This window comes from Pogona vitticeps, chromosome 5, assembly GCF_051106095.1.
Source record: "Pogona vitticeps strain Pit_001003342236 chromosome 5, PviZW2.1, whole genome shotgun sequence".
In the NCBI taxonomy this organism is placed as follows: Eukaryota; Metazoa; Chordata; class Lepidosauria; order Squamata; family Agamidae; genus Pogona; species Pogona vitticeps.
The window spans coordinates 110,938,458-110,951,441 of NC_135787.1; the positions used below are offsets into that span (position 1 = coordinate 110,938,458).

General features: G+C 40.0%; 1 protein-coding gene across 8 annotated transcripts in view; it reads right to left on the bottom strand.

The window, feature by feature from the left end:
• The window catches only part of FRMD4A (FERM domain containing 4A), a 605,541-nt gene that overhangs the window by 43,951 nt on the left and 548,606 nt on the right, over positions 1-12,984 (bottom strand). For all 8 annotated transcript variants that reach the window (XM_073000747.2, XM_073000748.2, XM_073000749.2 and 5 more), the window contains 2 exons: positions 12,203-12,341; positions 8,105-8,246 (listed from right to left, as the gene is read on the bottom strand). In XM_073000747.2, coding sequence (XP_072856848.1) covers positions 8,105-8,246; positions 12,203-12,341 — 281 coding nt within the window. The remainder of the gene's footprint in view (positions 1-8,104; positions 8,247-12,202; positions 12,342-12,984) is intronic.

Below are 12,984 nucleotides of genomic sequence, written 5' to 3' on the forward strand. Positions count from 1 at the left end.
GAAGCTTGATGCACCTCTACCAGCAGGGCTTTCCACAAAGTGGCGGCCACTGGCTAGTCATAGATTTCTGGGCCTCCCTTGGAGTGGTCACCCACAAGAACAAAGCTTGGGAGGGGCAGGTAGTACAGCTGGACAGTCTCAGGGAGAAGCGCTCCAACAAATACTGTAATGAGATCCCAAACTGTTAAGGGTCTTGTGTGTTATCATTAAGATCTTGAAACTGGCACAGAAGTCTACAATCAAACAGTGTAGGATATGATCATATTCTGAGGTACCTGACACCAGCTTGGCTGCTGCATTTTGCACTTTCTGCAGCTTCTATATTGCCTTAAATGGTATCCCCTATGTAGGAAGCATTACTGTGGTCAGTCTTCAAGATTACTAATGCATGAACTGGTGTTATCAGGGTTTTCCTGTCCAGATAGGGCCACAAGTGTGCAAACTGCCAAAGCTGGAAAAAGGTAGACCTGGTCACAGCTGAGATCTGTTTCTTCATGGGAAGTGCCAGGTCCAGAAGCATACTGAAATTGTGGACCGGGTCCTTAAGGGGAAGCATAGCCCTTGCCAGGTCAGCAAAGAACCCCCTAACCAGTCAGAGCCCCTGCGTAACAAGAATATCTACGTCTTGCCAGGATTCAGTTTCAGCTTGTCAGCCCTTATCCAATCCATAACCAAGATCAGGCAGCACTTCAGTATCTATATTATAGCTTCCATTGTCAAAGATGAAAAAGAGAAATACAGCTGCACGTCATCAGGATATCAAGGACAATGCCCTCCAAATCTCCAGGTGACCTCTCCCAGCAGCCTCATATGTTAAACAGCATTGAGGAGATGGTCAACCCCTGTGAGACTTCACATTGTAGAACCCCCAGAGTCAAAACAACATCCCCAAGCTGTACCATCTGAGAATGGCCCTTGAGAAACTATAGAAGCCAGCATAAAGCCCCGAACTCAATGGCCTGTTCAGAAGAATTCTGTCGTTGATGGTGTCAAAGGCTACTGAAAGATCCAAGAGGAGCAACAAGGTTAAACTCCCTTGGTCGGCCTCCCTTAACCAGTCATTAAGTAGGGCAACAATAACTGCCTCAGTCCCAACCCCAACTGAAGTTGATCAAGACTATTGATGTCCTCCAAGAATGCCTGCAGCTGATCTGCCACTACCCTATCAATCAGTTTACTCATGAATGGTCTATTGGCAGTGGACAAAAAGTTGTTTAAATACTCCATCACCAAGTTGGACTTTTAAAGAATGGTCTGCACCATTATTTCTTTCAAGGGGAATGTAACCCTGTCCTGGCCAAGCAAAGGAAGAGTCTAGTAAGGAAGAGTTTATAATCTGAGTGACTCATTCTATTGTTACATCCTTGACCAATTTCAAAAGCTGAGAGGGGAACAGGTCTAAACTTGATGTGATGGCTTTACAACATGCAAGCACCTTGTCAACGCCATTAAGCATCATAAGCTGAAATTGATCAATACAACTGGACAGTATGTTAAGCATCTCAATATGATTCACTACCTCATTAACAGAATCAAGGTCCCCTCAGATGGCTTCAGTCTTAGAATAAAATGATATTTTAATTTGCACTTTAACTCTGATGTTGTATTGTTTGTTATTTTATGGTTTTGTTACTGTTATAAACCACCCAGAGTGGCCCTGGCTGCCAGATGGGTGGTATATAAATAAATTAAAAAAAATCATCCAACTGAGGACCAGGATGCTGTCCAGCACCCTAAGGTCATGGAACGCTCAAGACAGCTAGCTGCCTTTTGATTAGATGCGACACTGTTAAACCTGGAGTTAAAAGCTTTTTTGTGTATGATTGAATAGCATTAAGATATTTGGACATCTTTTTTACTGCAACTAAATTCACATTGGAGGGAGCTTTCCCCCAATTGCTCCCTAGCCTTCTCCTCACTTGTTTCATATTTTAGTTAATTTGTCAGTCTATAATAGAAGCCACTTTTGACTCAAAGGAAGGAATAAAACCTGGCTTCAGGAATGCAACTCAATAATGATTCTTGGGAAGGATAACCCAGAAAACAATGTTTAATTTAAAAGGTGGAGAACAGTAACCTGCAAAAATCAATACAAATCAAGAGCATATGCTTGTGAAGAAGACTCAGGAATACCATTACAGAATGCAGCTATTTGTGGATTTTATTTGAACCCTTAACTTTGAAAGAGAAGATTGTGAATTTCTGAAATAACCTCAGTTGTATAAATGTATTGACAGTGGATAAATAAATCTGAAGACATCAGAATTGTGAAGGGAATGCACACAGTCTTTCACTCCAGTCCTTATTATAAACATATGCACAGCACTCCAGCCAAGATCTTGTATTGTTTGAAAGGGAATTAAAGCTTTATCTCACTAACAATGTCTTATTGTTGCAACGGATTGATGCAAGCTGTGCATCTAGAGAGAATGAACAATGGCTGAGAGGCTCTTACACATTTACAAGCTATGAATGCAGGAAGGTGGCCTAAATCTTCGTAGGGGGGGTATGTGCTTGGAAAAGCATTCCCTAAGTTTCATTCCTGCCCTAAGTATCTAGGTTTATGTTTTGGATTAGAGCTTTCTTTTTTTGTTATTGAGCTATTTTGCTCTACTGTTCTAACTCTAGCAGAATTTTAAATAGACCATCATGTATAAAAAGTTCTGAGTACATAAACGCTTACATAGGTTGGAGCTGTAGTTTTCTTACATTTATCACACCAGTACCCTCATTCTATTTTTCTAACTATGATTTTTCTTGATTAATGACTTGCTATTAAAAGATTAATAGAAGCAAATAAAACAAGAAGAAATTCAGCACAACCCTCCCAAAAGAAAGCGTGTGTCTATGTGCATGTGCATATGTCTGGGAGGGGAGAGTAGAACAAGAAGCCGGATACAGTGGACCCTCGACTTACAGATGGCTCGACTTACAGATTTTTCGAGTTACAGACTTCTCTGGCTGCAAAATTTAGATTCGACTTGCAGCCAGAGAATCGACTTACAGACCAGAAAAAAACCAAAATGGAATAAAAATAGAATAAAAACCACTGGTTATGGGATTAATCAGTTTTCAGTGCATTGTAGGTCAATGGAGATTCGACTTACAGACTTTTCGACTTGCAGCCACCATTCCAATACGGATTAATTCCTTAAGTAGAGGGTCCACTGTACAATGGTGAGAATCATACTGATGTTTGTACCAGTTCTGTGTAACTTGCTGCAACTATTTGTGGCTAACTGGATGAGGTGTCCAGGTCTACCTTGGAGGTGTGCCTGGTCAGACACCTGATTGCACCATCCAAGTGAGCCCCATTGGTTAGCTGTAGCAAGTTATGCAAACTACGCACAAACACCAGTAAGATTCCAGTACAGTGGGGAAGTCCTACTCTTTCCTAGGAGGGAAAAGGCCTTACGAAGTTGAACATTCTACAAACGCATACTGATTGACAAAAAGAAGCCCTCCACCTAGGTTTTCTTTCATTGCCATAAGACAAAATATGTCTTGTGCTACCGGCATGCTATTCTCTTTGCAGAAGTGGCAGACAGTGAAGTGGAACCATGATGGGCAAAAACCCAATGCTCAATGATGTCATGTCATTGGTTGCTCTATTAGCAAGGACAAAAGGATCACAGAGATGGGACATTTTTGGCAGAAGCCACAATTTTCACCTATAACATTTCATTATAGATGAAAAGCTTAGAAGAAAAATGACAGAAAAGGCCAAAATCACATAGTAAGTCAGAGGAACCTCCAAATAACAAAAACACATTTCTTCTGGGTCAGTAGTCTTTCTACTGACTACTATTTCCTCTTTAATAGAATGCTCTCATTCAGAACAATGGGCCAGTTCATTCCCCAAACTCAAATTATTTTTTCTTGAAGGCTGTTGTGCAATTATATATTTTTAGTAATTATATAAATTTTAGTTTTCCTGTTATTAGCCAGGAAGTAAATGGTTTTTGTGTGTGTGCCAGAGCTGGGGTTTTTTTTCTGTTTGAGGTAACAGCCACTGCAGATAAACTATGTTCAAAAGCTGAAGGAGTGAGTGAGTTTCCCTGTCTACCTCCACCAACATGAGATGAAAAATGACAGATTGGGTTTCTTGTATTTTCTGCTATTGCAGAGGAGGACTTGTATATTAAGCATAAAACATTTCCAGCTGAGAGATGTACCACCTGCCCACTTTAATGCTACAGAAGAAAATGTCTGAAGAGCAAAACACCAATCATGTGCACATCTTCCCCTTCCTCCCCTGTATCCAGTAATGTGAAAGGCTCACCACAATTCACCACAATTATAGCTAATTCAAAATAAACTTTTAACATCCAAATACAGTGGACCCTTGACTTACAGATGGCTTGACTTACAGACTTTTTGAGTTACAGACTTCTCTGGCCGCAAAATTTAGGTTTGACTTGCAGACTGAGATTTGACTTACAGACCAGAAAAACCCCAAAATGGAACAAAAACGGCCTGTTACGGGATTAATCGGTTTTCAATGCACTGTAGGTCAATGGAGACTTGACTTACAGACTTTTTGACTTGAGAACCGCCTTCCAATACGGATTAAGTTCTCAAGTCAAGACCCCACTGTAAGAAGAAATGCATCCAAACATAAATGGAAAAGAATGTGTACAGTACCGTGTCCAATTACTGTGAGGTTACTGGCACTTTCAAACGGATTATTAATCTTGTGTTTTTGTATTGAATGGTGGAATATTCAGCCATAAATATACATGCACAATTTAGAGCTCCAGGCCTTCCTGCGTTTTTTGTAATAAAGCTGGCAAACTAAATTGGCTCTAGGACAACAGATTAATCCTGCAACTCACTTTCTCTCTGTGTATGTTCAAGCCATCAAATTATGGGGAGTACCCTAAGTCTTCAGACTAACTGGCAACACTACCCGAGACCTCACACCTCCATTTGGATCAAAGGTTATGCTCAAATGACAGAATCCAGCATTCTCAGCTCTGACTCAAGCTAATGTTTGAAACAAAATGTAACTGTGATGGCAACAGGCCTACATCTTTGAAACACATACTGGGCCTAAACAGTCTGCCGATTTCATGCAGAAAAGCCAGATCTTGGAAACATTTCAGCCCCTTCACCAAAACAAAAAAGTACACCACTATCTTTTTAAACCTTTGGGGATAGTAGTAACTGGAGGCAATTCCATCTCCTAGTACCCACACAACTCCCCTCTTTCACCAAACTGCTTCTCTCTTATCTGTAAATATGAGCAACTGAGAGAAAAATGTCCCTGGAAATAGAAGCTCCAAGGAACAAAGGAAGGCAGGAGAGGAAAGGTTTGGGGCTCCCTCCCCCGCCCACAGGTTTTCTGATTTAAATCATCCCGCTCCTCAATCCTCCGCTGTGGCAACAACACAGATCTGACCACAGGGGTCTCTCACCAACATATCAAGTTGTGCCCCCAAAGGAAAAGCTAATATTTTTATGTGAAAAGGAACAACAGCAGCAACAGCAGCAGCTGGTATCTAGCTGGTACAAATGCAGGAATGTTGCCCGCAAGCACAGGAATTCCTGAAGGAGACAATGAGCACTTCCTGGGTTTTGATTATCTTATTCAAACAGTCAGGGGGAGAGAAGCCAAAACAAACAAACTAACAAGCAAGCAAACAAACAAAATGCAGAGTACTCCAAGACCAAATCAGAAGCTTCATCACCCCTGCTATTCCAATAAAAGATTCTGTTTGTTGCACTCCTGAGAGGGTGGAGGAAGAAAAAAGTCATCAGAAGGAATGGAATTGCTGTGGAAGCTCCCTGTAGATTTATTCTCGGCCTAGTTCAACCCTCTGCCAAACTTCTCCAAGGTAAAAGCAGCCTGTGTTTTAAAGTAACACAAAGATGAAACTCAGTTTTGTTGATCTTAGAAGGAGCAGGCAAATTTCACCTGAGAGCCTGTGCATTTCCAGAGGATTCTTTCTCCTCTGTAATCATAAGCAGACGGCTGTCCTACACTGCATACTTATTTTATTGTAGATTTCTCACAAGACTGTATAACATTTTCCACACTTCATGGGGTGTGCGGTGGGTGACCCTTGAAATGTAATAATGCACTGCACTTGAGGGATATCTTTCATTCCAGAATATGAAAGAATGAAGCCCCACAGTATTTTTTTCAGAAATATGACTGTTGCAATTCTGTGGCTGGGAGAGAAGAAAAGTCAAGCTGTTGCGATTTTGAAACAGAGACTTCTATACTTGGCTCTGCTCCCTGGCTTTACCCTCCCTGTGAGATGCACTTTTGAATAAGACAGGTTGGTTTCCCCTGATTACAAGAGCAGGTAGAGCCACACATTCTGCTAAATTCTGAGAGCTGGTTATGTTTTTATTATCTGTATACATCTACTGCAATTCAACTGTTTTCTGCACTGATAAGATCAGTCTGACTCCTGCACTGCTAATCTGACTGCAGTCTATGTCAGATAGGTGAGTCAAAGACCGTCCTTCCATAGTGTCACCACTTATGCAATCTTGTTAGGTTAAATTTTTCCACCACAGTGATGGATCATACCCCACCTGTTGGAACTAAATCCTTATTCTATATACTCAGAGCAAACAATGTAGGTGATTGCTGTGGTTTTTAATTTAATTTAACAAAAATCTTTGCAAACAATAAGCACATTTTTTTTAAAAGGAGAGGCATGTACAGGGATGGTCCAAATAGATGCAGAAAGTTGGAAGACATCTGATGAGAAAGCAAGTTAAGAATACCCTTTTGATCACCATATGGGGAGCAAAACAAACTAGAGTAAGCTTTCTCACCCTAGGGATAATCTTAGCTCTTTTTTTTACTGCCAAATGGTTTCAGAGATTTACTACACATCAGATGCTGTATGAGCTAAAATGGGTGACAGAAAGTGTGCTGAAAATAACTTGTATTCACCCAATAAGATGTAAGAATACTTGCTCATATTAATGTCGATCTAGCTGTCATAGATAAACTAGGACCAAGTTTTTCCACATTATTTGACCATCCTAAACATGGTCCTAAAATGTGATCATCCAGCAAACCAACAGATTGATTGATATCCCAACTTTCTCCCAAGGCTGGGACTGAAGCACATTTAAGATTAAAAGATACAAAAACAGAACAACAACTACAAAAACCAACAACACACATTCAAATAATTATGCTAAAATATGAAACATATGATGACATGAATTGCCCAGCTGCGTCCCTATCTTGATGGTGGGGCGCTCAACACTCTGGTCAATGCACCTGGAGTCTCGAGATTAGACTACTGTAATGCACTCTAGGTGGGGCTACTTTTTGAGATTAATGCAGAAACTTCAAATAGTGCAGAACATGGCGGCCAGACATCTCACCGGGGTGAGAAAACATCAACATATCTCCCCCACTCTGGCTGCCCTCCATTGGCTGCCCATTCAATTCCACATTGAGTTCAAAGTATTAACAATGACTTATAAAGTCCTAAACAGTTTAGAACCTCAATATCTGGTGGAATGTCATCTCCCACCTAGAGCTACCCATATCACTCACTCTAGCCAGGAGGGGCGCTTCAAGGGCCTAATGCCAAGGGAGGCCCAGAGAGAAAGAACAAGAAACCGGGCCTTCTCAGCAGTGACCCATTGTCTCTGGAACAGTCTACCCCCAGAAATTGCCTGGCTCCCTTGCTGGGTGTTTTCAAGAGCAAGCTCAAGACCTGGCTCTTTAGGCAGCCCTTCCCTCCTATCATTATTTAATTCATTTTTGCCATCTTGAATCATATTAAGTTGTTGTTGTTATATTATACTGTTATTGTTTTATGAACTTGTAGTTAGCCACCCAGAGTAGACTTCAGTCTAGATGGGCAGAATGAATGAATGAATGAATAAATAAATAAATAAATGTTAACATAACCTAGATTAAGATCAATTAAAGCGCAGGAATAAAAAGTGGCAACCTCCACTCATTAAAAGCCCTCTCCTTACAACCAGCAACCAGTCAACTGAGCAAAGCTTTCTTGATTGAAAAGGTCTTTGTCTGCTGGTGAAGGAAGGTCAACACTGAGCATCACTACAACCATCAATTAATTTCAACCAAAGAGCCAATTTCCATCACAATGGGACAGACCTGATGACAAAAGGCTCCCACTGCTGCCACTGATAATCTTTCCTTTGCTTCCCATATTGGCTAGTTTGGAGGTCTTCAGAGTTCCAGTTTCAGTCAGGTCAATTGCAATCTCACTCAGACTTCTTGCTGCATGAATTTTGGACTGCAGGGGGAGAAAAGGCAGAAATCTGTCACTATCAAAGAAATTCTGTCAGGAAAAGAAATTCCATCAGTTCCTGGTATCATTAACAACTGCATTTTATTATCAAGTTAAGAAACCTAGAAACAAACACAATTCCATTAATCTAGACAGTGTGGTGCTGTCATAAATGTTTATATTTTATTCCCAATCCATCTAATGAACAAGCTAAGGCAATAAGACAGCAAAAGTTCTTCAATATTGACTTGTTCCAAAATCTGCTACAAAACTTTCCAACATATACAAGACATTAATGACTTCCTGCTCGAGCTTAAGTACTTCAGTAAGCACCATTGATTACATCTTATGTTACTTCTTTTGAGAGTATGCCACATTATGATGGCACAGAAATGTAGAACTTGAGCCTACAATTCACAGAAACTCCAGAAAACTCTGGAAAAAGTAATGTTTCCAAGTTTTTTTCAGAGTGTTGAAAGAAAGACCAGCCCCAACTGTAAGGTTTCTAAATGATCTCTAGAAGTTATCAGCCCTCTAGCATGCACAACATATTTTACTTTCAATAGTATGCAAGATATGGTTCTGTGCACCCACAGGGGCCAATCTTATGCAAATATATTTAAGGTCAAATGTGGCCAAACTATTCTTAGAGATACTGCCACAATCCTCTGTTAGTAATGCAATGAATGATAAAACCACTGTACTGGTGACAATGTCTGGAGTAATAAAAGAATTAAATGAAAAGAATTTCTGCAATAATTACATTTGCCACAATGTGTAATCAAATGTTCATATAGACTTTTCCTTGACGTTTATCTCATAACTGAGCAAAGTAAGACAGTTACGGATCCATACATTATCACCAGTGATATTCACTTCCTCAAATTGACTTCAAAAGCATTATGAACATTAAATCTGAGATATTTACAATCTGGAGCTCAGACTTAAAATTTGTTGCAAGAACAGTGAAAACAACCACCAAAGAACTTCTGAATTCTTTAAAAGCACCCTTTTTTGTCCACTTAAAAAGGCTGTCCTCTCTGGCATACAGACCACAATGGCCAGTAGGCATCTTAAGTACAAACCTTAAGATGTGACCTTTTAAATCACAATGAACAGCTGCAAAAAGAACACAATAATCAAGGTAAAGGAACCCTGCCTCCAAACCTGAACAATTTATTGGTAGTTATTCCAGTTTACACTGCCACTACCTTTCAGACTTGGAAAAAACTCTAACAGCAGAGTCACCTAATCAACCAATTGCTAGAAAATGCTAGATATCCCAATCGGCTACTCAGTCCAAAGGCATACTGTAGTTCGTAGTAGTGGGGATGAGTTTATATTCTTACTGAACTACAGTGGCTGATTTATAAAGCAGCTATAAATGACAGTGACAATTAGCCAGGTTCTCTATTACCCACATTGGTCTCAGTTACAGCTAGAAAATTAGTATCAGCACTTTCTGTTTCATTTTATTCAATTTTTGGAAACAAACTTCACACAAAGGGCTAAACAAATACTTTAACACTTAAAACTCCAGCACTGACCATTTCAGACCCCTGGTAACTGTACCTGGTCTCAATAATGAGCTTCATCCTTGACAAAACAGAACCACTAGAGGGGAAAGGAATTTCCCTTTTGTGATGATTGATCTACCATGAGTGGGGGAAAGGTTTGCTGGTATAATTGCACAAGCTCTGAAAATGAACTCCACGCACAAAAATGCTACATTCACTTAGGTGATTTCCATGACTAAGAGAAGTGTAATGACAGCACAGCAATGAGAAAGTGGGCCATACCAATCTTACTAAAATCCACCAGGGCCATCTCATCCTGCTCTCATTTTTGAAAGCAATTGTTTCACACTCCTCTCAAGACTTATTTTGTAGAAGATAGGTAGGTGGGGCTCATCAGCCATGGAAGGCAGCCCATCTAGGAGAAGGAAAACTCTGATTTCAAGCCTCCACTGCCTTATGGCTATATTCACTCATGGAAAAGGCTTCAGGAGTTAACCTAGAGGCAAAATCCGGAGCTGGAGTCCCGAAGGCAGTTCGTGTTGTTCTGCCAACTCCTGCAAAGTCGCTGGAACCAGTTGTATTGGCTCTTGCCTTTCCATTGGACCATTTCAGCAACGTGGAGAGGGGGGATCTGCTGCTTGGGTAACATATTACTTTACCCAGGCTTCATGTTCTGGACAGGACACTCCTCAATACAGAGCACGTTACCATAGTCTCTCGAGACTGAAGGATACCTATGCTAGATATTGTACATCTGGTAAGTACAGTTCTATTTTAAAAGCCCATCAAATAGTTACATGGATCCTTACATCTTTGTCACCTTTTCTTTACCATTTGGACTTTTCATATTTAACAATAAACAACCCATAATGGATCGGTATATTATATTAAGATAGCATTACATTTCTGAAGCAACTTCATTCTGCATCATTTTCCAAAAATATGGGAAATATCTGTAACTGTGAAAAAGTACTTTGACAAGGAAGGGGGGGAAAAAGAGAGAAATGTATGTTTCTGAGAAGAAGAATGAAGTTGCTTTGATTACCTAATACTACAGTTTCAAACTTCAAAGGGAGATTTAGAGCAAGACATTGATGAGTTACAATCCATCCATGTTCTAGTCGTTGGAGGTCTGAATTGATGATAATTTCCCATTACTATGTGTCAACTGGCTTATCTGCTGCCAGGATGTGGTATCATCAAAAGTTTTGGGACTAATATGAAAAATGTAACTGCCACCCTCAATACTTTCTGCATTTAACTTTTTTCCTGATTTCACTGTCCTCACTGCTCCACGTTGAATATTTTACCTGCTGAAACACAGTCCAAAACTGAAGTGAGTGCATATGGAAGCTATACCCCCAGATATCAAGCCCAGCACCACTGCAGACTTTCCTGTATAAATGAATTCTTTTTACTCTTGTACTGACGGATCTCCCTAAGCATACATGAGGAATTTAGGGCAATGCATGTATTATTGGGTTCATTTGGTCGTGCGTTTTATTTTCTATTCATTTTTCTAGAAAGGAATCTAGGGCACATAAACAATGCCTTAATTACCTAACACATGCATTGTGGAATACCCATTTCAACACAGAGAAAATAGGCCAACTCCTAAAAGAAAATCAGTTGGGGACAATGTTTTGACTTATCTTTTACATGTGTGACACACTGTTAATAAAATTATCTGTAACCAAAACTTTTTGCAGTATAGGGAAGAGAACAATTCAACAAGAATTTCACAACTTGGGACTTAATTTCAAAGGTCCTACAAGAACATCCCAAGCAGGCAGGCTGAAGATGCTAAGCCCGAGGGAGGCCCAGAGGGAGAAGATGAGAAACTGGGCCTTCTCGTCTGTTGCTTCTCAGCTGAGGAGTGAACTCCCCCCCCAAATTCATTTGATCCCTTTACTGGCAATTTAGGCAGCCATTCCAACATGTTATATCTGCACACTCAGCTGAGCTTAGTTAGCCAACCTGATCCAGCCCACCATCTTAAATGTTTTAAATGTTATGAATGCCTTATGGAAATGTGTTTTTATGTTTTGATGGTATTGTGTGTTTTTTTGCATTTTATTATTTCTATTTCTATTAAGCCTGTTGGTTATATATGTTGTAAACCACAGAGCGGACTTTGGCCAGATGGGCAAGTGGACTTTGGCCAGACGGGCAGTATAAAGATGGAAATCATCATCACCACCACCACCACCACCTTCTTCTTCTTCTAAAACAAGATTTCCCAAACATTTCCCCTGCTCATAATAACCCACAGAAGGGAGTAGAAAAAGAGAAGCTATATAACATTAAAACTGTTTGAAATGACTCAAGGAAAAAGGTGCCCCTTCTCTTCTCCCATCTCCTACTACTTGACTTTGGAGTTAGAAGTTGGACTGTGAATTGCCACACTCAGTGTAGTCTCTGGATCTCTCTGTTTCAGATTCTCACCTTGCTTTGCTTTCTATCCAGGTAGAACTGGTGCTGGCTAATGGCCATAGCCCAGATGGACTTTATCAAGGCAGGACAGGCATACCACGTGTGCACTGCAATGCCACTGTGTCCAAAAGTCCTCCTAGTTACAGATGCCCTGGGGGGGAAAAGGAACAAAGAGCAAACAGTTAGGTTGCAACATTAAAAGAAAGACATTCCCTCCCTTATATGTGTACAGTATTTACTATAAACGTCCATAATACATTTTTCATCAAAAACCCAGAAATTAAATTACCAAAAGTAGCTCCTCCTTCCAAGGCACATAGGGCTTTGTTTCAAAAGATCTAGGTATCGTTAGCAAATGTTTAGTTGGGTTTTTGAGAGATACTGCCTTCCATGCTTTTTAACTGAGGTGGTCACTGGGATGAATTTTATGGTTACATATAAATTATTTGGTGTCAACAGTGTGACAAGTATTTTACTAATAGATCACACAATTTTTGATCAATATGGTAACTGAGTGATAATTATTTCTGCAGCACATGAGCAATTTATCATGACATCACAGTGTCTGAAAAAAAAATGCAAATCCTCCACTATTTATTTTATGTTCTGTTTTGTCCCGCTCTTCAGACAATTATTGCTATTTAAAAGCAATTCAGCCTCATTAGAAATAATTAACGGGCCAAATAGATGGCCCTTTAAGCAATTTAGCCCCAACCCTTTCACAGTTTTAAAATCCAGATTTTAAACTGGATTCGAACAAACCTCTGTCATTATTTACCTATATTGTTTTTTCA